Raw genomic sequence first — 26,701 nt, 5'->3', positions numbered from 1 at the left:
TAATCCTATTTAACCCAAGAACTCAGTTAGGTAATGAGTTTAGAGCTGCAGTTTTACAGGAGAACACTTTTTATTGGTTCCTAAATAAATATGGGGTGAATGTAAAGTGAAGTGCTTTGTCAGAGTGTCACATGTGATACTAAATCTGGGAGGGGGATTTGGCATGATTTATTTCTCTTTAAATAGAAATACAATGAAATCCTAGAACGTTCAAAAGTGCAACAACTAGTTGTATTTGCTGTGTGCACACCTGCAGCGTGGCGATGTCAAAGGCCTCCGTGTCCTCCTCTCCTCCACCCTCATCATCATACGTGATGATGTTCTCCCTGATGTCCTCTTCCTCAAACACGATCAGAGGCTCCTTCTTCTGACGACGCAGGGCCACAAACAGAACCACAATTGCTGCACGAACAGAAAATCACATCAGCCTTTTTCTAATAAGGACAACTAACTTTGGATGTTTTTGTTGCACTGGAATTGCATCAGAGAATGGGACAAATGCTTTTGAAAGTAGGGCATCCCTAAACTGAGTTTATTTTAATTTTTTATAATATGACCCTTGGATACCTGGATCAGGTATAACTTGTTGAATCATTTGCTTCAATAAAAAAAATACATTTTCACATGATTGTTTTATATATGTATACTGTACATATTTCTTGCTATGATAGCATAAAATGGGTACAAGTTAGCCCATAAAACACCATGGCTTGATTTGAGAAAATGTCTTGGTGCTGGCCCATGACAGCTCAGATGATTTTAATCAGCAGGACAACAGGAGTTACCGAGCAGGATGACGATGCAAGCCAGAATTGCGATGAGGGCCCCGGTGCTGAGGCCAGCCGGCAGGACGTAGGGTTCCACATTGCAGGACAGGATGGTGTCCCGGGCATCACAGGAGCACACGCGAATGGTCAGCGTGTTGGTGGAGCTCAGAGCCGGGAGGCCATTATCCTTTATCTCGATGGGGAGGAAGTAAACGTCCTGAGAGAGGCGACTGAAGCCTTTCCGCAGAACGTAGATACTGGCAGTACTGTCTGCAATACACAACATACTCTCATGAGCAGGCCCCTAAAACTACTACGACTACTACTACTACTACTACTACTACTACTGATACTACTACTACTACTACTACTGATACTACAAATACTAATACTGATAGTAATACTAATACTAACACTACCACCACTAGTATTACTACACAAAACTACTACTATTGGACAGTTTCAGAAGGTGGAGGAAGTTTGAGGTGGCTTGATATTTGTTTTATTTAGAGACAAATCTATTAATGTTTTTGTATTCCTTTTTGTTAATAATTATTTTTGAACTACCTTATTTATGGTTTAGTCTAATTTTACAACATTTTTACACCTAATCTAAGACTGATAAAGGGTGGGTTTTCTCTGGTGGTTAGAGTACCACTGTTCTAAAGCGTCCCAGATGAGTCAGTCCTGTCACATCTTATCCCAGCTGAGCAGTTCTTACCTCTGTTGTCTTTGAGGGAGAAGTTGTTGTTGTGGGCCACCTCTGGAGTCAAACTGAAAGTGAAGTGTTGTCTGTGGGCCATCTCGTCTTTATCCACGGCACTCACAGTCTCAATCATCTGAACACAGACAACAAAACCACTTCTTCATACATCAGCTTTGAATTGGGTTCAGATGTTTTTTTCCCTTAATAACCCCAAATCCACGTAGTAATAAAATTCATTAAAAACATTAGTTTACAACCATCCGTGATTACCAAGCAGACAGGGCCCTCTATAACTGTAGGTTCACTGAGATACTTAAAACCCCTGTGTCAATCTAGACCCAAATGTACCCCTTACAGTTAAAAGCTCTTTGGACATTATCTCTGGCCTTACCTTCCCTGGAGCCACAGTGTCACACATCAACACTTCGTTGTTGGTTGCAAACTCAGGGTGATTGTCGTTCACATCTTTGACTTTGATGTTGACACGAACTTTTGTGTCTTGGTGGTGGCCTCCTGTACACAGGGACAGGAAAGAGAATTATATGCAACATCTGTGAACTTAAGATCCTAAATTTAAACCTAACAGGCCAACGCTGCGCTGTATGTGTTTAAATCAAAGGACAAAATGAGAATAATACCATGCTCTCAATTTGCCGCAGTCTTTTCAGAAAACGCTAATTTGAAAAGTAAAATCTTTTGACTGGAGACAAACATGTATTTTCACATGATCCGCTTGCATATTTGTGATGTCAGTTCCTCCAGCCTCAGGTCAGCCCTGTCATTACCAGAGCAGTATTTAGCTTCCCAGGCCTGTTGGCGGTTTGCATAGGCTGCTGTGGTCAGGGCTCTGTGGGCGGTGAGCCCAGCTCCATCTGGCTGCTGGCGTCGCACATGCCTCATGGAAACCACACGGCGCTCCATTCTGACCACAGGACTGTAGGGTGGGGCCAAAGAAAGGGGCCAGGGAGAGTGGCCAGAGGAGCCAGGGAGAGGGGCCAGGGTGGGGACAGCAGTCAAAAGATGGGGAATCTGGGAAACACTGGATTGGCCAGAAAATGGCCAGTATGGAAAGCTGATATGACCATTTTTAAGACTTTGTTGATTCAACTCGTTGTTTAAAAATGCTCAATCCTGTGCCCATACCCAAAGCCATGTGGGTATGATGGGTGTTCTCTGGTGCACCTCGGATGTCAAAGATTTGGTCTGCTCTTAACGGTTCTAAAATATTGCAGCAGTTTTTAAATATCTGCAAACTTTTCTTTGCTATTTCCTGTAATATTCTACAAAAAATACATAAACAGAAGCTTGATTTGCACATTTAGCTTTGAAACTTAGTAAACCAGGTTTACACACACCTATCTCGGTGGCGGACACAGAGATGTTGTGCCAGGCCTGGGTCTCTCGGTCCAGGGGTCTGGTGGTGGTGATCATGCCATCTTCAGAGTTGATGCTGAAGAACTGCTCCACATCGGTGTAGCGAGGGATCATGTACCTGCAGAACAAATACATGATATGACACTCACACCCATTCCAGAGCACCAGAGGGAGTCATCACCTAAGCAGGAACGTATTTAGACAAGGGTTAGATTCTTCTTTAGTTTACTTACATAAATTTAAGGGAAAAAAAACGAATTATCATACAAATAATAAGGCATTTCACGTATAAAAATTCCCTATCTTTCACATATTTGAAGTATATGAGGAAATAGGGTTAGGTTGTAATAAATCATTCTTAGAGTTAGATAGCAAATCCTCATACTATACCTCAGCCTCTTGAGTACAAGATTGGAAGTGGAGTAAATTAAGGTTTTGGTTCAGAATGAACATTTTGCTTATGTTGAGAGAGGAAACTGACCCAAACAAAGAGCCTGTAGTGTCTTACCTTGACATGTAACAGAAGACATATTTAATTAAGGATTTTTATATAGTCAGAGTGCCTCGGATCTGTCAACAGTTTTTTTCAAACCACTAAAGCAATTTTTAAAAAAAAAATTGTAATTTCAAAACGAGCTTCAAGTAAACAAAGTAAAAGAATTTCACATCAGCATTGAGAAAGAATTAATGACTTGTAGTATGTATCTTGAAGAATTGTCAGATGTTTCAAACCAGGTTAAGAGACTGAATTTTGGAAAATATGCTGTTTGAAATCAAAACTACTTCAAACCATAGAAATGTAGTTGAGGATGTACGTCTCCAGAATGCAGTGACCATGTAAAACTCTACTTCTCTGGCTGGAGACACTTACCTAACCGGGTTGTTGGCCACATCGGTGTCCTTGGCGTGGACCCGTCCCACCAGAGTTCCCTCCGGAGCATTTTCCTCCACCTCAAATGTGTAACTGGGGGCTATAAACACCGGGGGCTCGTCTGCATCTTCCACAGAGATCTGAACCATGCACATCGACACTATTGTTAACAGAGCTGAAGGAATCACATCCCAGAAAGCCCCCCCCCCCCCCCCTTTAAAGTCATCATACAATCGCTCTCAGTTTCTTTTTGTATCTCACTCTTTAAATGTCTCCACAGGCAATATTTGTCCGACCCGCTGTAGCCTAAACTACTGCACTTTTATTATTGTTGAGTGAGGAATAGTTCATTTTTTGTCCCTAAAACAAAGAGGAAACGAGGGGAGACCTATATATTTTTCAGCTGCTGGCCGTTAGACAAAATGAGCCACTTTCTGATTTAAAAAACGTTTGCTTTTAACACAGCTTGAGATGTCACCTGTAGTTTTTAGATGTGTGATTTGAGACCGTTTTAAATGCCACGCCAGAATGGAAGCGACTGGAGGTAAACCTTAAAACTTTTTCAATTCAACCTATTTATTTCAAACCTGCACATATTGTTCACATTCCATTACAGACAGATATGCATGGTTTGAAAAGGGGATGGATGAAACAATGGCTCTCTTTCACAACACAGTATAACAGTGGAATGTAGTACAATACCACATAAAACAGTACAATGACATACAAACAGACAAAACGATTCATTCATACAACATACAGAACATCACTCACGCTCCTGCAGGGATTTACTCATCCCTTTTAAATATGTTTTTAGACTGAACTTGATTTTTATTCATTTGATGATCCATTCCAGGGAGAGACTCCACGACGTGAGATTCAAGATTTTAAGGTAGTTGTGACTTTAGGTTGATATCATTTATTTTTTGGTTTATTCTCTGCCTTGAAATACATTCTCTAAATTGGCTGTAAAAGTATTTGTTGATGCCATGAATAGCATTTGAGCTGTTTTAAAGATTACGAGTTTTCTCATTTCAAAACAGCTGATTTGACAAACAATGGATTTGTATGTTCCTATACATTTAGAAACTTTTGTTTGCAATAATAACAATTCATTTATATGTGGTTTCCAGGTCATTTTTCATCAACTATAACTCCTAAAACTGAATTTTGATCAACTCTTTCTATAAATGTATCTGCAATAGTAATTTGAACTGGCTTATGGATTTTACAATTACAATCTTTTTCAAATTCAGTGATTATTTATTTTTGTTAAACCAACTTTTTAACTTAGTAATTTCATCAGTTACGTGGGCCAAAGGTTGTTCCAAACTGTCCCCTGAACACAGTATTAGTGCCATCAGCAAAAAGCTAAAAACTAATAACAGATATAAATATTAATGTTAATTCATAACAAAACAAAACAACAAACATATCAGTTAGTTTGAGTGTTGTTGTAGTGTTGTGGGTTCGAATCCCAACTTTGACATTTTGCCTTCACCAAAAATGAAAAGTGTCATAATATGAACCAGTCACATGAAATACAATTGTAAATGTGTTTAAACCAGGCTCTGATATCACTCACATGCATCCGAGAGGTGATTAGTGATATTTATTTGGCTTTTTTTTTTACCGAATGTAGAATGCATTTCAAAACGTTTAAAGGGTGTACTGTTCTGTTCTGCTTACACTGTATTGTGCTCACTTTGGTCAATGTTGTTGTTTTTTAAAGTGCTCTAAAAAGTTACAAGAATTGTACAATTTCTTTGGTTTTGTAAAAGAGTACTGTCACTAGGCATACAGACCTTTATAGTAGCTTCATCCTTGTAGGGGCCCCAGGACATGAAACGTGAGTCCAAATGTGGGTTGGCGCCTTCTACTTTGAGCGTGTACATCCTCTTGGTCTCATAGTCCACATGCTGAAAGAGAGAGAGAGAGAGAGGGCAGCAGGTCACATCTCCATTTCACACCCAAAAAATGACACTAAACAAACATCTAACCCATCTAATGTGCAAAAAACACTTTGTCGGTGTAGTTAGACAACATACTGCTAGGGGGAGCTGTTGCTACACGAGTGACACGGGGTCTGATTTCACCAGCAGCAGAACAACTAGTGTGTTATTACAGCTCATAGAGAACCAGAGGAAGGCAGAAAACACAAGTGAACAGCTAGTCTATTTGAGCATTGTATGATAATGATGAGAATAGTGGTGTGGAGAGACCAGAGCTGAGTCAGGAGCCCACAGCTCTTCACGACACTGGGAGATGATTTGATAGAGGAGATGAGGAAAAAGAGACATCTTACAAATCCCTCGGAGGGAGATGGAGTGTGCGTGACATTTCACTGAATCACTGCTGCATTTGAGGAGCCCCGTAACTGTGGATCTGCTGTAGAAATGCGTTTATGTCTACGTTTCAGATGCAGGGCAAGGCAAAATTTACTATGGGAGAGGTATTTCTTATAATATATGAAAATCCACAAGCGTTGAACCACTTTGTTAACGTTTAATGCTTGACTCTTCAACCTCATTAAACTTAGTATTGAACCAAAACATACAGTAAGTACATCATGAGTACTAAATTGCAATATTGATCTAAAACAGTTTTATAATTGCAACAGGTCCTTTGACTTCCTGATAAGCCCGCCTCTTCATAATGACATTTCGTCGTAACAAGCAGCGGCTTTATTTACATTTGCACGTTTTTATTTTTAGAAATGCCATGACATTTTAGAAAACAGGTGTCACTCGGAGTCTACATTTCTCAAATAATCACAATTAAATACAGGGATGTGAGCGGAGATAGGGGGTAGGTGAAAACAGGAATTTTCTGAGCAGTCAAGCCACAGTTGCCGGACAATATAGGATTAGCTCAAACTCAAACTCAAAAATAACTGAGTAAAGTGATGATGAGGAAACACTGCTGTGACAAGGTCAACCGCTCATTAAAGGTTTAGCTAAATATTTCTCCTTCTGTCATCTATGTACATTATAACCACCTGTAGAACCACCATGTTTGATGATGCCTTGTGGATTTTCCCCCATCGTAGTTAAACTGGGCTGGCAGAGAAGGCCTTGTCGACCTTTGTGACAATTTTATGTAAATACAAAGCATTACACCCGAGTGCAGTAAACTGTATAACCACAAACCAACTGAGAACATGTCAGTTGTAAATGATAAATATACCATGAATGTATTTTCTACCATAAATTCTGACCTGCCCTTGAGCTCAATTGAAAACTGTTATATCCTTTGAATGTTGTAATATCCAATTAAATCCCACCGACAAGACCTAATAATGTACGTTTATATTGTTGAGCTAAAGTTTTTATTGCTGTTTTTATTGCACCAAAATATCTTTAAATAAATAAATACATAATTACTGTAAGTGGGATGGCCTCTCCACAGACCTGACTCATTACTTGGCCTGTCCATCTCTAAAGGAGATATTTCCAAAGTTTGACTTTAACTATCTCCACGAAGACATGCAGAGCAACCCAAAAAACAGCATTATTTACACAAAAGGTGACCCAGCAGTAAGGTCCCATGGCTCTGGTTCTGTTTCCTTTTTGTCTCGGTCTTTGCTTCTTCATGGCCTTTTATCCTCGCTGCAGCAAGATGCCATTAATGTTTGATTAACAAAGTTCAATCCTGATCTCTATGGACCAGTAATTGCAGTGATGTGCAGTGGTTTCTTCTGAGATGTGGCAGTAATAGACGGCCGTATACACAACCTATTGAGTCTCACTGCCTAATCCTATTGTCCGTCCTGAAGGAGGAGCTTATTGTGCCGAGTGCCGAATGCTCCAGAGACGCTCGGCTTTGATTATGAGGCTGCTGTTGACAACAGCACTTGGCTGCAGCTCAACTTCTGCTTGCTTCTGCCATAGTTGTGAGCAAAAGAAATGCATCTCTTCATTCCAAGACACTGCGTACAAAAAATAAAGTAAAAATTCAGTCCTGTGCAATGACTTTTCTGAACGAGGGAAACTCTGCTGTTCGTCTCACAGTTTCTTTAGTTATCAGGAGTGATGGAGAGGAGCGCAGGGACACTCTTGAATTTCTTATGAAGTTGTACATAAAAAGACAGTTTCCAATGCAATATTTTCCATAAGTTTCTGAAATCTGGTGTGTTCACCTTTTCATCACACTTCAATCTACTCAATAAATATTTAAACGACCGTGCGCATGTCAACCATCCCGGAGTATATTTCAAACATGGTGAGGATTTAATGTTATTATGTCTTTAGCTCCACAGTTCCAGTTCACAGTGAGGTTGCTCCAGTCTAACGCTGATATTTTGTGTCCTCTGACAGTGAGCGCATCACTCTTCCTCCCATCTGTGTGTAATGAGACTGGGCTAATGTCCGACACCCCCCTCTTTAATATTCTGGAGCGCGTTCATCAGGACACAGTTGAAAGAGAATGGCAGATTAAAGGCACTCCCGTGTGTGTGTTTGTGGAGCAGAAAGGGAGAATGGAGATTCACTCCAGCTTTGTTTATCAGCTGCTACTACAGCACTACAGAGTCTGAGCTGCTGCGATGAGCCCGGGCACATTCACCATGTCTGCATTTGTTTTCCTACACATGCTTTCCTTTAACATACTGTACGTGGTCTATGTGGGGTCCACTCTATGTCTACGCAGTTAGGGCAACAAATGCTATATTTTTCAAACCAGGAATGTCTCCCTGATCCCTTTGTATGCACACATTCGATTTAATCTACTCATAGTCCCCATCACGGCTCATTGACTCATCAATTCCCTTTGCAGCTACTTCCGCCCCCTGACAGAAGAGGGGCAGGTTATTTCCAGTGGTTCTCTATTGTCATTATGTGACTGACAGCTGAGGAATCCAAGAATCGACAGGGCATAAAAAGCAGAATTGGGACAGGGCCATTGAGTTCCTCTTCACTGGGCCTATACATGTCAAGCTGTCAAGTTCTTTCTCAGGATTCTGGATCAAAAACGCTTTCAGTAATTATTGCCGATTTTGATCACTGACCAAACAGAAGCTCTCTGAGATCGTCCCTCAGTTTGGGTGTTGTGCATTTTCTCACACTATTACAACGTGTGGCTGCTGTGGGAAACACTGGTGAGGATAGAAGCTCAGGGCTCATCCTCTTTTCGCCGATGCAGCCTTTGCTCCAGCTCCAGTAAATGCACTTCCATTGATCAAGACAGAGATTTTCCCACAGACTCACAGGGACGGATCACAGCAGGCATGTGCACATCACAGTTTTAAGGCTATACAAATGTCAGTCTGCTGCTTCCTGTTCATTTGACTGAAAATGAAAAGATATTCAGGAAAGGTCCAAATGTGTTCTCTTTATGGAATGTATTCATTTGTTCAAATGAGTAAATAGTTTGTATATCTGTCGTCTGTATATACAGACGACAGTATTTTCAGAAACTCTATAGCTTCTAGTGGATATTTTAGTGAATGAAGTTTTTTTAATTCTTAAATTAATATTCTAATTGTTTCTGTAAAAACAAAAACTGTTTTTCCATTCCTGATATTTTCCATTTTATTTAATTGTCGTGATTTATATTTGTATTCCTTCTACAGTAAAGTGTATTATGGCTGCTTAATTTATGAAATAAGCCCCATAATATAATAATAAAAATATAAATATAAACTGCCTTACCTGAATAGAATAATAATACATATCAATATTTATTTATTATTAATGTATTTGTAAAGATGGAAATGTACTTAATGTCTTATGTACGTGCAAAATGTGCAAACTGTTCAGTTTTGTTACAAGAAGTTCCCTCTCTGACTCACATATACATGATACATAGTTATATTTATGAACATCTATGGCAGTTTAACCGTGAGCAAATCTGATCCAGTGTAATGTCCGAAACAATGTCCTTATATAAACATTATGCTAACATTTTATTTTATTCCTGACAGAGTTCAAATGATTTGAATAAAGAAAATCTAAATCAAGATTGTTTTCCTGCTCCATGTTGTCCCTGTGGGGCCCCTCAGCTCATTGCCGCTCCTCTCTGTCTTTAACTCCAGGATTAACACCGACCTTGTGCCACGTCATGCTCATAAAGCTCCTAATGTCACAAAATAAAGATTGTGAGGTGACAGTATCCATGGCGCCTGCCTCTTTGAGCTGCGGAAAGCCGACAGAGAAATACTTTGCGGTCCTGCTTGGCTGCTCTAACGGGCCAAGGCTGTATGCTAATTACACGCTAGCACCAGAGACTGCCAATTTAGGAAGAAACACGGTAAACAGAGGAGAAAACACACAACAAGAGCACATTCTTTATGTGTGTGTGCAAATACGGAAGGTGTTTCATCAGATTGTGAATTTTAAATGCATTTCTAATTCTGAATATTTTTTACCTAGAAAAAAACATTAAACTTTATTTGTTTTTATGCCGGATTTACGTTGCTGCGTTTTTTAGTAGTGGTAGTTTCTAAAATATGCTCTGCTGATCAGGCTATATGTAATTGTTTTGAGCAGGTGCTGGTGCAGGGTCCTGCTTAAGATAAATTCGACCCAGTGATGCATTAAAAGGTGGATTTAAAGGTGCTCTTACCTACAGTATGTTAAGATAAGATAAGGTAAGATATTCCTTTATTGTCCCACATGGGGAAATTTCATTGGTGCAACGCAGGTAGATACAGAGGTAGATACAGAAGAACAGATCACTTATAGGAAGTCTGAAAAACAGTTTCAGTAGAAGATAGTTGTACCAGCGCCTTATGACGTATTGAGGTCCATCTCAAGAGTGAGGGGGAGGTGCTATTTCTATTTTTACTGATGGATACAGGAACCTGACAAGTGCCAAAGTGAGGTTTGATATATATCTTCCTCCAATTCCATGAGTGTGTTTTCGGCAGAACTAAGAACTAAGTGGAGGAAGTGTTCAGACTCTCTATTGTCGTTACAGGCTTTAGAGGGCGGAGAAAGAAATAGGTATTATTATAGTGATTCTGATGATGGTCAAAAATGGAGAGACTTGGGGGCAGTGTAGCATTTCTGTGGGGGCCGGCCCATGTGGAGGTTATAGGGAGTAAATTGCAGGTCTTGTTGCAAGAACCAGTCTGTGTAGTGAAAGTGTTGGGCTCAGTGTTCCATTTGGAAGAGTGTCGTAGCTTCATTAGTGCTGAAATTAACATGAAGTGGCAGCCGGTCTGGACAAGTGAGACCAATAATATTGTGCCCACAGTCGGTTCCATTTGGTCTATGTCGTTTAGTTCTTCCCAACCAGATGAGGTTAAGTTTACAAGGCTTAGGCCGCGTCATTGTAAACGGTCTGTATGTTATAGGGAAACACCCGTATGGTTCTGATTCTTCAATGTTCATTGTAGAAGGAAGAAGACCTGGGTGTCAGTCATTTCTCTCCAAGAGTAATTTTATAGTATGAAGCTCCCCCAGAGAGAGTCAGTGCCGTGATGGGTTTCTTTAAAAACAATGGTCTTTACCCAGTTATTTAAGGGAGTTTTAATGCTGGTTCCTCAGGGAAAATTCAGACGAGAATTAGGGGACAGGGCCGATTATATTTCAAACAGACCGGTACCTGGGCGGAACGTTTGTGTGTGGCTGACGTGAGGAAGTGGTGAGTAAACAAATATGTGACAGTGAAAAGCTTCATTCTACTGCCACAGGCTCTGTATTGTCTTTAGATATGTCTAGAGAGCAGAGTCTGTGTAGTGGCATGAATGAGGTGTTTATCGACCAACCACATCTTAATATTAAAGCCAATGCATGATACGCTCCATTCTATGTGTGTGAGTTGTGTACATTGGAAACGCATGCTTTTTGTTCATCTGCATTTACAGGCCTCTGCTCTGGGACAGCTAGAAGCACTGCTCTAAACTTAGGACTAGAGAGAAGAGAAGTACGTCTCCTCACAGCCTTGTGCTTATGTTTCTCATTTTGGCTGTAATTGGCAGATTAAACTCCAGTGTAAAAGTCTTCACGTAAAACCCGAGAAATGCTCTACATTTAATTATTTTTTGACATTTTGTGACAGAAATTCAGAATAAAGCATGTTTTTAGAGTTAAAAATGTAGTTAATGGAAATCGGAAATAACCGTATTCAAACGTGAAGTATAAACACAAGCATCGTGTTGCTGCTTGTGTGCTTGTGCCTGTGAATTAAACATTAAAAAGCCGCCACATCAAGCTTGAGTATGGATATTACTCTGCGTACAGGTCCGTAAAAAGGCACAAGCACCCAGCTGACTGTGAAGTCTATTTACATACATGTTTAAATGATGGCACAAGTACATTTATTATATAAGTAATTTATTAGCTCTGCGTCACTCTGTGTATACACTAAAGTCTTGCAGTTGTGAATATGCAATGGTTTGGGGCTGGCATCCATAAGCTTTTGCCTCAGCCCACTCCCTTTGGGCTCTGTACAACAATAAATGCCATGTAAATGTATTATGTATGATAATGAAAAAGGCCAAATAAACTAGACTAAAGTACTAAACTACTCTAAAGTTGAAAATCTGATGAAACAAATGATCTTCCAGACGGAGAGTTAAACTGAGACTATAGTCAACAGCCTCTTTATTTGATAATTACAAACTATTGTTGATTATGGTGCTAAATTACTTCCATATTGCAAATGTCAGCAAATAAACAGGGGAGCCCCACCTAAAGGCCCCAGCATTAGAAGGTAATACATCCTGAACTGCAGCTCTTACCTTCTTGAGCTTGATGACGGCCTCTCTGGTCTCCGAGTCAGTGGACAGCTCAAACATTCCCAGTCCATCCCCGTCCAGCAGGCTGTACGTCACCAGGCCGTTATCTCCCAGGTCAGGGTCTTTGGCCTTGAGGCGACCCACCTCTTCCCCGGGCACACGGTCCTCAGAGACAGACATGGGGTACACACCTGGTGACACAGACAGGTGCGCCAGTTAGTTTGTGGTCACTGTTGTGTTTTCGTTGAACACTTTTATCAGCTTTTAGAGGAGCGCTGGCCGGCTGCCACACTCTTTATACGAGGCCCGGGTCACGGTGGGAGGGCACAGCAGATTAACATGAAGCCTACCATCTGTGTGAGGCAGCCCAGAGGAGAGAGCAGGCCCGCAGGATATTAATACTGTGTCAGGTGCACGTGTGTGTGTGTCTCAGAAGTGGAGCACCAGAACCATATGTCCACCGCCTCACCTTGCCCCTTCCCTTCTCCCCTTCTCCCCCTCAAACCCCCCTCACCCCAGCCTCCAGTGCTCCTCTGTGCACATCTGTCTTGAGCCGTTTAGCACCTAGACCCTGACCACAGCCTGACTGCATGCTCTCTCTCCTCTCTCTGTCACTGTGATGGCTACAGCCTGCGGAAAATAGCTTCTGAGCCATAAGCTGGATGTACGTGTCACATTTCATGGATTCAGAGAGACAGATGAAAGAGACAAAGTATTTCAGAGAAAGTGTGTGAATGAAAGAAGAGGCAGATGGTAATCCAGATCTGAGGTGCCCACACTTTTGCACTTCAGGATCAAACCTTTAATGCAGCTAACGTTCTCTTCACCATTGCTGCGAATAGTTTCAACACCCTGTCTTATTTAAGATACGTTTAACAGAACTCAAATTATTTTTTTTATCTCACATGCTCAATAAATCCATATTCATAATTTTTAATAAACCCTACTGCGTTGAGATTTCACTCGTCCAGTGCAGCCGGCGATGCAAAGCGAGGACCATTATTGACTGTTTGTGCACATATTTGTGTTAATAGCCGTGAGTGTCCCAGGACCAGGGCGGCTCGGTGCAGTGCTTAATGTGTGAGGGAGTCCCCCACTGTGTCCTCATCATTCTGCTGCTGCGCTTCCTCCAGTATCCGCCTGCTCCAGGTGTGGCAATCCGGTAAGTCATGAAATTCAATTGGTTGTGTGGCCCCCGGCGCTGTAGCAAGGGATTGTGGGATTTCATCCACCAGCCCGATACGTACATTCATTGCTATTGCATCACATTCAGTCCTCCGTGTCTTTACCCATCAACTATTTTTATATCTGCCACAGCCCTCCCTCCTATGAATTTCATCAACTCTACTTGGATCCATCTTTTCGTTTGTTCACTTCAAATGTCTGCGTTATTTGCTGAATCCGTGATTCCATATGCCGTTTGGCCCTCCCGCAGCACGCTGGAGCACTTGCCTGGCCCCCCACTGCCCCCACGCCTGTCTGTCCTGTTGTTTTTCATTTCGGAGGCTTTCCCTGAATGACTCGTGGCAGCTGAACACAGAGAGAGGGAGGACACAAGCTGCTGCCATACCTGCCCCAGGCCAACATGCACACAGAGACAACAGGCTGCACAGAATGTGGACTGTTTGTAATGTTATGAAGCATTTTGATTTCATTTGTTCTCTGCCACGTAAACACTGGCATGTTGTAGTTAATTTGACGAATGTCCCAATCTCCCCTTGCAATATGATATTTATTAACATTTTTGGGAGAGGGTTTATTATAGAAATGCCCTGAAAAGTCTTTTACTATAATAATTAATGTTTAATTTAAGCATAAATGGTGTTCGGCAGTTTCTCTATATCTCACTTTTTAAAGTTTACAATTACAATTTACTATATTACAGCATAGATGTTTTAAAATATTGGAATATGACATGTAACAACAATAATAACAGGATGCAACAATAACCATGAAATTGTGATACATCGCTATTGGTTATTGCTCCATCCTATTAAGTCACAGAGTCCAAAGTGAAATAGTTATTACACTTTTATAATGAAAGCTTTCAGGATGTTTCAAATGTAGACACACTGGAAGATAATGTGTTTACAGTAATATGAGAACAGAAGTAAGTCAATGTGTTCAGTGTTTTGATACTATCATCACATCAACCTATGAAATTAAGTATTTTATTGTTGAATGAATATCACAAAAACGATATTTTCTTTCTTAGTTTTGGTCTATTTATTATAAGCATGATTGTGCTGTTTCCGGGCTAAAGGCACTGCAGAGTTTGATCCCTGAACCCGCTCTCAGTGCAGTCTTTTCGGGTGCATCCGGCATTCTGTGGCCCCTCCCACTCCTCCTGAATAAGTCATCTCTGTCCTGGTTCACCATCTGGAGCTGTGCAGGTGGATCTTCTCTCAAACTGTGTTGCAAAAGTCTGAATCATTTCCTATCTCCCAAACCTGAAGAACTGTGAGTTTTTGATGGACTTTAATAAATCCATGCGTTTTGTACATTTTCCGATAGAAACATTAAGACAAGTCTCAGTGGTATTTAAACGCACAACTCCGACAGACTTTGATGATTTCAAATAAAACTTAAAGCACTATACAGCACTCACTCTGGGGGAATTTGGGCGGGTTGTCATTCACGTCTGTCAGGGTGATCTTGATCTCGGTGGTCCCGGAGAGGCCCCCCATGTGGCCCCCCATGTCCTTGGCCTGGATCACGACGTCGTACTCCTGCCGCGCCTCCCGGTCCATGTTGGGCAGCGCTGTCCGGATGATGCCTTCAGGGACACAACAGGCAGGATCAGTTAGTACTGTTATGTTCTTAACCTGCTTTTGCTTTTGCACAGCTCGTGGAATGTAACGGAATTGTTACTTTACTTTGTTGATAAGATATTTATTGTAGAGTTTTGTACTTGTTAGTTTATATTCATTGTAAATTGTAAACATATGCCCATTCGTCATTTGTATACACATTATACATAATATATACATACGGTCTTACATATTGGCATATTATACTTCAGATGTACATTTATAAACATACAGTGAACTTAGACATATATGAACATTCACAAATGTATGCATAGTTATGTTAATGCATTACTTAAAGGGGACATATTATGTAAAATGGACTTTAATGAGCTTTCAACCATGTTGCATTATGTCTGCTCATTATTAGTTTACCCTAAGGATGTTGCAATATAATTTGACCTCTTTTACCTCTATTATGTACTATGTTTTTTCTGAATGAAAAGTAATGGTATTATGACATAAAAGCCAAATGAAGTGAAGATTGAACTGAAATTGGCTTCTTACGATTCTCACAATGATTCTTTTTTAGCTGTTACAAATAAATTGTGATTTAATCTCTAAAGTCCAAGTCCAAAAACTATATTTATGGATTAGAAGTATTTTTAGTCAAGATTTGAGTTCTGCAGTATTAATACCTATGTCGAAGCCAAACTTCTTCAATTTTCAAGACTATTATATTATCATTTCATTACAATTCTCCTGTGAACTTTACCACTGAACACATTTTTGTCATTGTGTCTTTTATTGCGGCTGGTTCCTTGGTTCTACTTGTACAAAAATCCTATACAAGTACACATCGTCCAATTTTACAAAAAAAGAGCACGGTACTTATCCCACATGAAACACATATGGTTTTCTGCATGTTAACTTTCTAAGAGGTCACTGTCCTGGAGCCGTCTTGCTTTGACTGATGACTGCTGCTGTTACACTGAATGTTTTTTCCATCTCTGTCTCTCTAATCGTGTCTTTGTGCTCCCCGTCTCCCCCGGCCTGTCTGTGCCGAGCCAGGGGCCGTGTGTGTGTCTGTGTGTGTCTGTGTGTGTCGGTGTGTGTGTCTGTGTGTGTGTGACAGCATGAAAAGCTGATAATCTCCAAACCAATTAGAAATGTGAGCAGTGGATTTGAGCCAGGCCGGTTTGATTAGGCAGATTTACCACAGTGCTGCCTGCTCTCGAACGCCTCTCAGTTCATGAATTGCCCTAAGCCCGACCACTGGACAGATGCGTGCACTCTGCTCACTTTCCCCTCTGCTCGGTGTTTAAGCTGCGAGCGCGCTGTGGTGGGGTCCTCTGAGGCCTGCTAACAGACTCCAGCTGACAATCCAGCGCAGTCCAAACAAGCAGAGTCCGGCCAAACCATACATCGCTTTTGTACATTTTAATGAGCGCATTTTTCAAAAAATCAATCTAGGTTTGCATTGGGGAAAGGCGCTTATAATCGATTGCTTCACGCTGCTCCTTTTGAGATCCGTGCAATACTATGTAATGGTAATGTATGTAGAATGTAATGAATAATGTCAATTTTAACTAAACTAGACTAGAAGGCATTCATACCTGGCATTATTTGGTTCTAAATCGAGCCATTTTAATCTTGATGAGGATTTGGTTTGGTCCTGTTTTAGTCCTTATTTAGTCATGATCTAGTTCAGGTTTAGTAGTGAGTTTGATCCTGGTTTAGTCCTGATTTTGATGCAGTGAAGTGTGAAAACATAATTTTTTAACCATTTAATCATTCGGTTCAGAGACCCACTATATACTGTTCTTCTAAACCTTTTAGTTGTGTTCCTATACTTGTTTAATTCAGCCACTGTGACACAGAAATTTCCCGCGTGGATCAATAAAGTTTGTCTAAATGTATGAGATTGCTTGGAAAAAGGGTAAACGTTTGCTTTGTGTCCATTTCCATAACTGCGAAATGGGTAACTTATTGTTATGGAGTTTTTAGTGGTGCATTCGAATACAATTGGAACAAAAGGGAACTGCGAACGGTTGAATTTATCTTTGAGACAGTCGGGTCCAAGCTGAAATTGGGGCGGTCATAAGTTATCTGCGCGGTCGTTTTGTGTCGGGGAGGTGGGTTAAACGCTTGGATTGTGTGCTGGGCAGCGAGTTGTGCGGACCGGTCTGAGACTCCACAGAGAAGTAGGGCTGTCCCTGAAGGATGCTGTAGACCAGGCGAGCGCTGTTCCCATATGTGGGGTCATCTGCGTCTGTGGCCGTCACCTGCATCACTGACGTACCTGCAAACAACACACAACAAATATGATTTCAACATATAAAGCAATGTGCATCAAAGCTCAAATGACTTATGAATGATTAGTTTGGTGGGATAATACCTGTGGGAAGTATTTATCATAGTTTTACCTCTACGTCTAGTACCTCTACGGCAGTTTGTGAAAAAGGTAAGAAAAAAGGTCAAATTTACAGAAAAATTCTACCATTTTAACTTTAGCTGGCTATAGCTACCTTTACTTTGGTGATTAAAAACTAGTGTCTTGTCTTTCTTGTGTAAATCTGTAGCTCTAAGGATATGTACAGCTGACAGTAAAACCTTGAATGTAGAAACGTTTAGTCAAAGAGCTCAAATCAATCACATAATCGACTAATCATCTGAGTGTGGTGCGTCTCCACACAGCAAGTGTTGAAGCCAAGTTGTTTCCCCGACTTGTGCGAGTATTCATGTGTATTTTTTAACTTGGAAAAACTTTTTCCCGAGATCCCGAGGACCTTGTCAATGCAGCATAAATCTGAATCCCTGAATATTTATGTAATCAATAAGCAGCATTCCATCCAAAAGCAAGGATGATTTACACAAAACTGACAATTTTTTCTTTGTTTTTTTCTGACTGTTGAAACAATCATTTGACAAAAGAAAGTTGTCATCAAGTACTCCTATTTATATGGATTTTGACCCCTCTATATGAAACAATATTGTGGAATTACCTTAACTATGTCCAACCAGAAAGTAACATTATAAAATCAACTCGTCAAATGTCAAATTAGGGGGGAAAAGGCAAATATAATCATGTTCACTATATTTGAAATGTGTAGTCAAACCTGACAAATGTACTCATCATGAGGTATTTAATTAGTTCATTTTCACTTCTTTGATTACATTTTCTATCAAGATTCCAAACGTATGCATGAATAAAACTGGTCTGTAGCGGAGGAGAGCATATAGAGCTGCAGTGGTGTTGGGAATGTTGAATAGCTCAAACTGGAGCTTAAACTTCACAGGACGAGTGTGAAAGGGCCTAAACACCAGTCCTCCCTGCTCTGTCAGATCTGCTCTTTAAAGATGTCTCCACTCACAGTCAGGATTTCTCTGAGTGAAAGTGGAGCAGAATGGTTCATGTGAGGTCAGCCTTCAGGGGCCCGTGCTCGCCTTCTCACATCTGAGAGAGTGAGAGAGTTCGGGGCCCGCTGGAGAGCAGCTCCAGCCAAACTCAAACACTGCGTTTACGTGACTTTGCGCGTCTTCCAGCATTTCAGTTTCCACTCTTTCGAAAGGTTTATAGAAATGTCATATCATAGCTCAGAGTGTGAAAAAGACTTCAAGCGCATTTTAACAGACGTCTGTGCCTATGAAGCCTTTTGTGGAAAGTATACGCTGGTATGTGGATGTTGGGTCAGGCAAATGGGAATAACAACTCTTAAAATGGGTTTTGTGTGTACTTATATTCAGAGCTTTATTTAGCTAAATATCATGGACATGTTGGATTTTTCTGAAATATTCAGTTTATAGTCAGATATTACATACTTTTTCTTCTCAAATATGAACAGAAGTATTAAAGGTGCTTTGTGAAACTTTTTACCGTTGGACATTATTTGTTTGTTTTTTATTTGGTTAGTGTATGTAAATGAACATACATGAAATATATGCTGTAAACACGCCAAATTTCCATCTGTTCCACATTCACTCTGACAACACACTCATTCATACACCAGTGAACTATTGTACATGTTAGAGGTAGGGGAAACTGAAGCACCTTTAGGAAACCTACGCAGACACTGGAAGAACATGCAAACTCAACACAGGATGGCTCCGCCCCACCCGGGAATTGATCCCAGGACCTTCTTGCTGTCGCCACCCATCATTACATTAAACTTATTTCTCCTTATTAAATCTCAGGTGTTTTTATTGCACAAAAACAATTTGAAAAACATACATTTATGCTGTGAGTAGTGTCGCCTTTCCACGGATCTGAACTGTAACTTGGACAAGAGGAGTCACCTACTTTTCTAAGTTTAATGCCAACATTTAAGACAAAGCAACAACATGAAGTGGCAAACCTTCCACCAGGAAAGTTACATTAACATAATCCAAAAGTGTCGCTTGTGTTGATTATCCAATGAAAAAGCAGAACCCTGATTCTTCTACGACTAAAATCAGTTTAGCAGTTTAACCCAAAATGAGTGTTCAGGTCCAGTTGTGATTGTATTTCAGTTTTTAAACCCATCAAACCCACAGTGCATGTTGTATTCGTACATAACTGGAGGTGCCACACTCACCCACGTTGGACATCTCGGGCACACTGGCATAGTAGGGTCCGTGGAGGAACTCAGGGGGGTTGTCGTTGATGTCCTGCACTTTGACAATGAACTCGGAGGGGGGCTCCAGAGGTTTGTTGGTGTCCCGATCCACGGCCTGAGCTGTGAGCGTGTACTGCGCCTGCTCCTCGCGGTCCAGAGTCTTGGTGGCGTGGATGTTGCCCGTTTTATCATCGATGACGAATATGGTGCCAGCGCCTTCGCCTGACAGAATGTATTTGATATTCCCTTTGCCCGAGTCCACGTCTGAGTGGAGCTGTGGGAGGAAAAGGGCAGTCGCTTACAGAGCTGGTGTGCACTGTGTAGTAATGAGATGTATTTACTTGAGCTTTTTGGAATAGACTGTACTTAAATAGTTTTACTTTCAATTCTACTTAGTTGTACATATTTGTTCAAAAAGTGAGAGAAGTCTGTTTCTTTTAATCTGCATGAAAACAGTTAACCCTGTAGTTTGGACGTCTTCTGAAATGCATAGCTTGTCTGTTCATATTTCAGTCTTTTTTTTTTTTTTAACTCAATCCGATTATCAAAACATAAACCTCAAGTCTAATTGCAATACTTGTCGGAAAAAAAAATCACAATTAGATACTTCCCGCATCGTTTAGCTCTGACGGTGACATATGGACACTGAGGACTTACCCTGCCCACTAAGACGGGGTCGGGGCCCGTGTACTCCTCGATGACAAAGAACTGGTTCCACACCCAGCCTCGTTTGGAGCGGTGTAGCACCTGGCCCACCTTTCCTGATCGATGGTGGTGTCTGTGGAGGGACTTGTGACCTGCAGGACGCACACAGTCACATAACCAAGCTGATAAACGCTAATTTTATGGTTGATATGATCCCTCTACAAAGACTATTGGATAGCACTAAGGTTACACAACAACATATCTTAAAGCTGGTGTACCTGGAGTGTGAAAAAAAGATTTAAATTAATCTAGCTCTCACAAAATCTGTGGTTTTCACAGCTGTCAAAGTGTCACACCGGGTTCTTTCTCGCTCAAGTTTGCAATGTATAAAATGTTTTCGAATTAGACAAAGACAGTGAGTAGTGTAATCTGATTTTCCCCTTGTATGTTTTATGCTTTCTTAGTGTTCTTTTTATATTAACATAAAATCCCCAATCTGCAAGACAGTTTAGACTTCTGTTGTGGCAATGCTTTTTAAAAATTTTAGAATCATCTCCCAAGTGATCATATCAATAACTTAAAACAGACATCATGACACCTAGTTCTATGTGATAACTCGACTGAGATGAGCTCAATCGCCCACTCATCTGGCACTGCATGGTCCTGATAGTGCTAAACTCGAGTGATTAGGAGCCAGAAACCTTGAGTTCCACTTTTGAACAGTTAAGGGCTCTTTTGTTCAACCGCATTTCAAGAGCGCCACTTCTTGACGATAATACGGCTTTTGACGGCGATGTCCTGACCTGGATGCCCGTGTGTGTGCGCTCTGTGATCCAGCGTGGCTCCTCTTCTGGTTGCAGATGCGATGCTGCAGAGGCCCGTCACCCCCAGCAGCAGGAGGAGGCCCTTAAGCATCCCCCGGGCCCCGTGTTTGCCCATCAGCGCCATGACACTGCCCTGGGTGCTCCTCGTCCTGTTGGCGCTGACAGACCGCTTTGTGGATCTGAGTGGGTTAGCTCAGAACAGACCTGCTGGTGTCACTCATCACACTGGGGACAGATCGCAGCCAATCAGAATCTGGAACACAAAAGGGGCGGGGTTAATGTATCAGTACAACAGTGTGTGGAGAGCAACGGGGCAGGGAGAAGTAAATGAATACGTTTGATGGACACAGATTTGTATTGATTTATCTGAAACACAATGAACCAAACTGTTATGTTTGTGCATATTTTCATATTTATGTTATTCTGTTGTTGCTGTTTTCACCTCCCCCCTCCCCGCCTGCAGCCCTGAGCTTAATTGCAATCATTCAAAACTCTGATTCTGGGTCACATGTCTGCTTATTATCATTAATGTCGGCGCAGTCTAAGTTACAGTTCTGAACAAAAAGTCAAAGTGCAAACTATGTCTTTTTTTATTATTATTAGTTTTTTAAAGTCTAGAAACAATCATTTACTTGTGGAGCGTCCCTTCTGCTGAGGGATTCTGCAGTTCACATGTTGGATGCACAGAGCAGTGAGCGAGTGCTTTGCTGAAGTGTGTGACGCACTAATTACTCTGCCTTACAGCTCATTACTGTAACTGAATTAGACACACGCAGATGCTTGGTGGAGGCACAGCAGTTTGAAGCCCAAAGCTGAGATATGACCACATGAACAGGTTTTGTGTTGATCATTTGTCAACATTTGAACCACAGATCTGGTCTAATGTTAAGCACAGGCAAAGTGGGGTTTCATGCTATGACCGTATTTGTATTTTTTCATGTTTTATTCGTACCAGAGCATGAGCCAGTTTGTACAGGACTGATATAAACACATTCTATGGCCTGTTGGATTCTACAGTTTAATTTAAAATAGTTCAAGAAAAGTTTGACCTCTGTTCTGACATATCTGACCTGGCTCACCTGCTGTCGGGCCCCTGGATGAATTGAGCTAAGGGCCAGTGTGAGCAGCTGATCGATGAGCGCTGGGCTGAGGGCTTAAAGCAGTGTCAAATGCAGGTCACTGCAATAAACAGATTATATATGTGTGTACATTTATATGAATCATAACTGTGTGTAAGCTCCGAGGTCTATTATCATAACTCTCATAATTGACATAAAACCAAAGCAGCAAAAGCAGCAGAACAGAAATGTCTGCAGCTCCTTTTTGTGCTGGTTTGGTTAATTCTGTGAAGAGTGTAGAAGACATGGCACCTCAGGGAGCTGTTAAAACTGTACATCACACACAATCACCGTGTCGAGACACACCAAAACTAAATGATGATCACAGTGAAGACCATGAGGTTTGAAGAGGCTGCAGTGCTCCGGGCTGCGGCGCTCAGGGGGTGTCCCCTTTCTGCACAGCTCTCTGTGGTCTGCTAAAAGCTGAACCAGACACTGCACCACGAAACCCGAGATTTAATTGCCTTTCAATTAGAGCAACTAACGGGCGTCTGAAACGGGCCTGGAGCGCTCCGCTCGCTCAGCATTCTCCAGAACCATCTACAGCCAGTGCAGGGGCGCTCCTGCCGTTACACCTGGCAATGAGGAACGCCCGTCCACCTCTGTCCTGTCCACCTCTGCCCCGTCCACTTCTACACCGTCCACTTCTACACCGTCCACCTCTGTCCCGTCCGCCTCTGCCCCGTCCACCTCTACACTGTCCACCTCTGCCCCGTCCACCTCTGCCCAAACACCTTTGTGACGACTCAGTCTGCTCCTTTCCCCCGTCCAGCTCATGTTCATCTTGCAGATTTAGTGAACATGATATATTTCTTGACTAGAAAATATGTTTTAAATTTCAATTGATCTAAAATGGTAGCTGTATTTGGTTGGTGGTGAAGAGTTTGTAAAGTTCTGTGATAAGGCCAAACCCATGAGCCACGCAGATGCAGAACTTGCCTATTGTTGAGGCAAGTACAACTCTTGCCTAATTAGCTTCACTGTTGTTGAGTTGAAGTCTCATTTAACCCCACACAATGTTCCCGCTCAAAAATAAACCCAAATATGTGTTTTGTCCTTGTTCTGATTAGCTCCTTGTGATTAGCATTTTGAACAGCAGGCTGGTACAATGATATCGGAAACTATGCAATCATTGTGTTAATGAGACTTGTTTGATTGGACTTTGAGCATTCTTCACAAAATGGCTGCCAGTCAATTCAAGTGATTCCACTGTCTTACAGGCTGTTTACGCTTGAAAGATGAAATGATTATAATCAACAAAAATATTTTACTGTTGCACATTCAAACAACAAATACCAGGGGACGGGACTAAACGATAAACCAACAAGTCATATTCTCTTTCATCCTGCAGTACATTCACTCACGACCAAACCCAAGGGATGATGGTCTGACCACAGCGAGGTGTTATCGTGTCCTTAGGCAAGACACTCACCTGGCCGATGTGAATGAGGCGTGAGTAAATGAGTGGACGAAGAGGATGGATTGGGGCAATGAGAACACACTAAATACCTTAGTGAATAAATGTGTGAACTGCGTAACAGCAATGCTTAAAAATGTAACTTTTCTTTTACAAATACCCATGAATATGCAAGAAAGTTCAGTTAAATTCTATACAATCAAACAAACTCTCCCCCACCATCACCGGAAAAGTTACATTGTGCAACTTTAAAGGAGACATATTATATATTATTATTTTGGCTAGTAGTTAGTAATAAATTACAACATAAATGTTGTGAAATCATAATTTCACATTTTGTTCATCATAAACTGCTAAATGGATCCAACACGGCTCTCCAATAGAAATGGGACCACTGACTTGACGTTAAAAATGCAGAATTTATAACCCCGCATCTTCGTCTGTTTCATTTAGCAAACAGTGAATTCTCATTGACTTGTTGTTGTTGTTGTTGAAAAAGGGCTTCACAACTTTCCTTAACTTTCCATGTTTGACTGGAGGATATATATATTATAGGACATATACAATACAGGATTACCCAAACATATGAATCAATCAAAATACAACTCTGAGTAAACTAATGATAAGGGAACACAGTCATAAAGGCTTTGTTTTGCATAGTATGTTCCTTTTAAACCCTGATATATTGTTTATATCTGGTTCTGACACTGTACATCCCACTTCAGTCTGAAATGTAGAACTGGAGTGATCTTCATCAGCTCCACTCTTCCACATAGGTTTTCACTCACACTCCAACACTGACCGCAAATCTTCTCAGAACGACCCACAATCAACCCGGCAGTTATTACAGACCATTCATAAGGCCCATGGTCCAGGGTCAGGGGTCAGACAGAGAGAGGAGACCGACAGGAAACGGACCAGGACCGAGGGTCCCAGGACACTCCAGAGAACAGAGGCTTCTTTATCTGCCATGTGTTATGTATAAGCAATAAAACCTGAAACATGGGCCCCAATATTTTCATAAGGGCCATGAAAAGCCACAATACAAAAAAAATAAAAGAGCAGAAAGAGACTTTGTTGGTGGATGATAGATAACATAGGCTGACTCCACGGTAATTACAATGTTTGTCAATTGAAAATAACACAGTTTTACTCAGCAACAAGCAGAAACATTAGCAAACCACAAAGTGACGTATCTAATTTATAAAAGATAATAATATAGTTTTCCTTAGATTGACCAACTGCCAATCCAAACTACCCATTACCACTCTGCCCTGGGCCAGAGGCCAGTGTCGTGTTCCCATGCTTTGCTAATTGAACAGCAGTATAATCTGTATTTTCTCCTGTATAATTTGAAGCTGGAAACGTTAGTTATTGCACATCCTGTGGAGCCGCGGAAAGTGATACAGAAAGAACCTGAGATGGTCCTGAAAAACGTCCGACAGTTCCAGGAATAAGTGCGGGGCCCGAGGAGCAGCAGCGATGGTGTGTGACTCAGAGGGCTGTGGTGTGGCCCCGGGGGGAGGGCAGGAAACCACTGCGTCTGGAATTGATTTGAGGCTAAAGGAAAAATAAAATAGCTTAGATTCTTAAAGGCATTGGGGGCAGACATGGAGCCTATAGAACCACAGACTGAGAGAAATAGCTGCTCTAGTTTTGCTGCATAGCACTCTATATCCAATCCTGAACATTTACAATCTTAACCATAGCGTTCAGATCTGGATTGTGTTTTCTTGGTAGCTTTTGCAAAAGGACATATTCAACATATTCAGTAAAACCTCCATTTGGGGAAGAAGAAAAACATCACACTTCTGCTTTTACCAGGACTGTTCCATCCGCTGCGGAATGAGAAATGAGCACAACCCCCATTTTGAAATGTCAGCGGTTTACCGAACACATCACTCTTCCAAAACATCAGAATTCCCCTCTCGTGATCTTTTCTCTGCATAAAAGCATCTACAGACACGCCTTAAATATGTGCCACTGTAAACGGTGTGGCTTCTGACTTAACGTGAGTGACTTGCAGTGATATGACACGTGTTTCTGCTGAGGTTACAGGAACTACTCTCAGCTGGGAACCATTGGGCGCCCATTGAAGTTATTGCAATGTTTTGTCCCCGTTTTGTTTATAAAGTTATCTAATAGGAGACCGAAATCCCTCGAAGACCTTCGCAGCTGTGTAAACGCGACACCAGGAGTAGCGGGTTTGAACGGTGAGCCATTAAAGAGCAGAGGACACAGAGAAGCTCCAGCTGTCGCAAAGAGGCTTCACGCCAGCCGCCGCTCACAGTCGGGACCTTTGGAGCGTCTCCTGTGGGATGAAACGTTACGCTCTGTCGGACGTTTACTGAGCAAACCTGCATTTAATCAACAATCCGCTGTGAGATTCGGATATTTTGCATGGCCTCAAAAACTGTATGGAAAGTTACATAATTGTTTTAGGCTAAGGGACATAATGGAAGAGACGAGAGCCACGGAAACAAACAAAAGGATTCACTGGCAACAACAGAAAAGTACAGTAACTAACTAACCCTAAAACTCTCTATTCAACAGTTTGTTTTTTTTACTGAATTTACAAGTAGAAAGTACTTTGCATGTTGTCTGAGGGGTTATTTTGGGCATGTTCATGGTGACATCCTGCCCTCCATATGCATAAATTCAATGGAAATTGACTGGAACACTTTAACAGTTCTCACAATGTGTGAAATACGTACTAAAGTAAATGTTTTATGTGTTACTTTTACTTTAAGGTGCAAACATGATGTGCATTTATGAAAAACACAAGAATGAATTATTATTATTATTATTCAGTAGCAGGCGATTTTCTTTCTTATTCTTACATCACGTGTGCTCCTGTGGGCTTTAAAATCCATACACACTTACTGGCTCACACTAGTACTTAAATGGATTTTATTGAGTGAATATTGGCTTTCTATAGAAGCTTGTCAACTTTGCAA

The 26,701-nt window shown here is 41.3% G+C and overlaps 1 protein-coding gene across 1 annotated transcript in view; it reads right to left on the bottom strand.

Annotated features, from left to right (window-relative positions):
* cdh11 (cadherin 11, type 2, OB-cadherin (osteoblast)) overlaps positions 1 to 26,701 on the bottom strand; it is an 83,570-nt gene that overhangs the window by 3,347 nt on the left and 53,522 nt on the right. Inside the window, exons 3-15 of the mRNA XM_072436465.1 lie at positions 21,189 to 21,462; positions 20,398 to 20,537; positions 19,720 to 20,014; positions 17,328 to 17,447; positions 15,007 to 15,174; positions 12,402 to 12,589; positions 5,524 to 5,637; positions 3,719 to 3,858; positions 2,829 to 2,965; positions 1,865 to 1,986; positions 1,489 to 1,606; positions 786 to 1,037; positions 251 to 402 (exon numbers count right to left, since the gene is read on the bottom strand). Coding sequence (XP_072292566.1) covers positions 251 to 402; positions 786 to 1,037; positions 1,489 to 1,606; positions 1,865 to 1,986; positions 2,829 to 2,965; positions 3,719 to 3,858; positions 5,524 to 5,637; positions 12,402 to 12,589; positions 15,007 to 15,174; positions 17,328 to 17,447; positions 19,720 to 20,014; positions 20,398 to 20,537; positions 21,189 to 21,333 — 2,091 coding nt within the window. The 5' untranslated portion in view covers positions 21,334 to 21,462. The remainder of the gene's footprint in view (positions 1 to 250; positions 403 to 785; positions 1,038 to 1,488; positions 1,607 to 1,864; positions 1,987 to 2,828; positions 2,966 to 3,718; positions 3,859 to 5,523; positions 5,638 to 12,401; positions 12,590 to 15,006; positions 15,175 to 17,327; positions 17,448 to 19,719; positions 20,015 to 20,397; positions 20,538 to 21,188; positions 21,463 to 26,701) is intronic.

This window comes from Eucyclogobius newberryi, unplaced genomic scaffold (genome assembly GCF_026437365.1).
Source record: "Eucyclogobius newberryi isolate DKJ021-1_F unplaced genomic scaffold, fEucNew1.0.hap1 SCAF_8, whole genome shotgun sequence".
Classification (NCBI taxonomy): Eukaryota; Metazoa; Chordata; class Actinopteri; order Gobiiformes; family Gobiidae; genus Eucyclogobius; species Eucyclogobius newberryi.
Note: the sequence above shows the minus strand (reverse complement) of the source record. Positions and strands in the feature narration are given on the sequence as shown.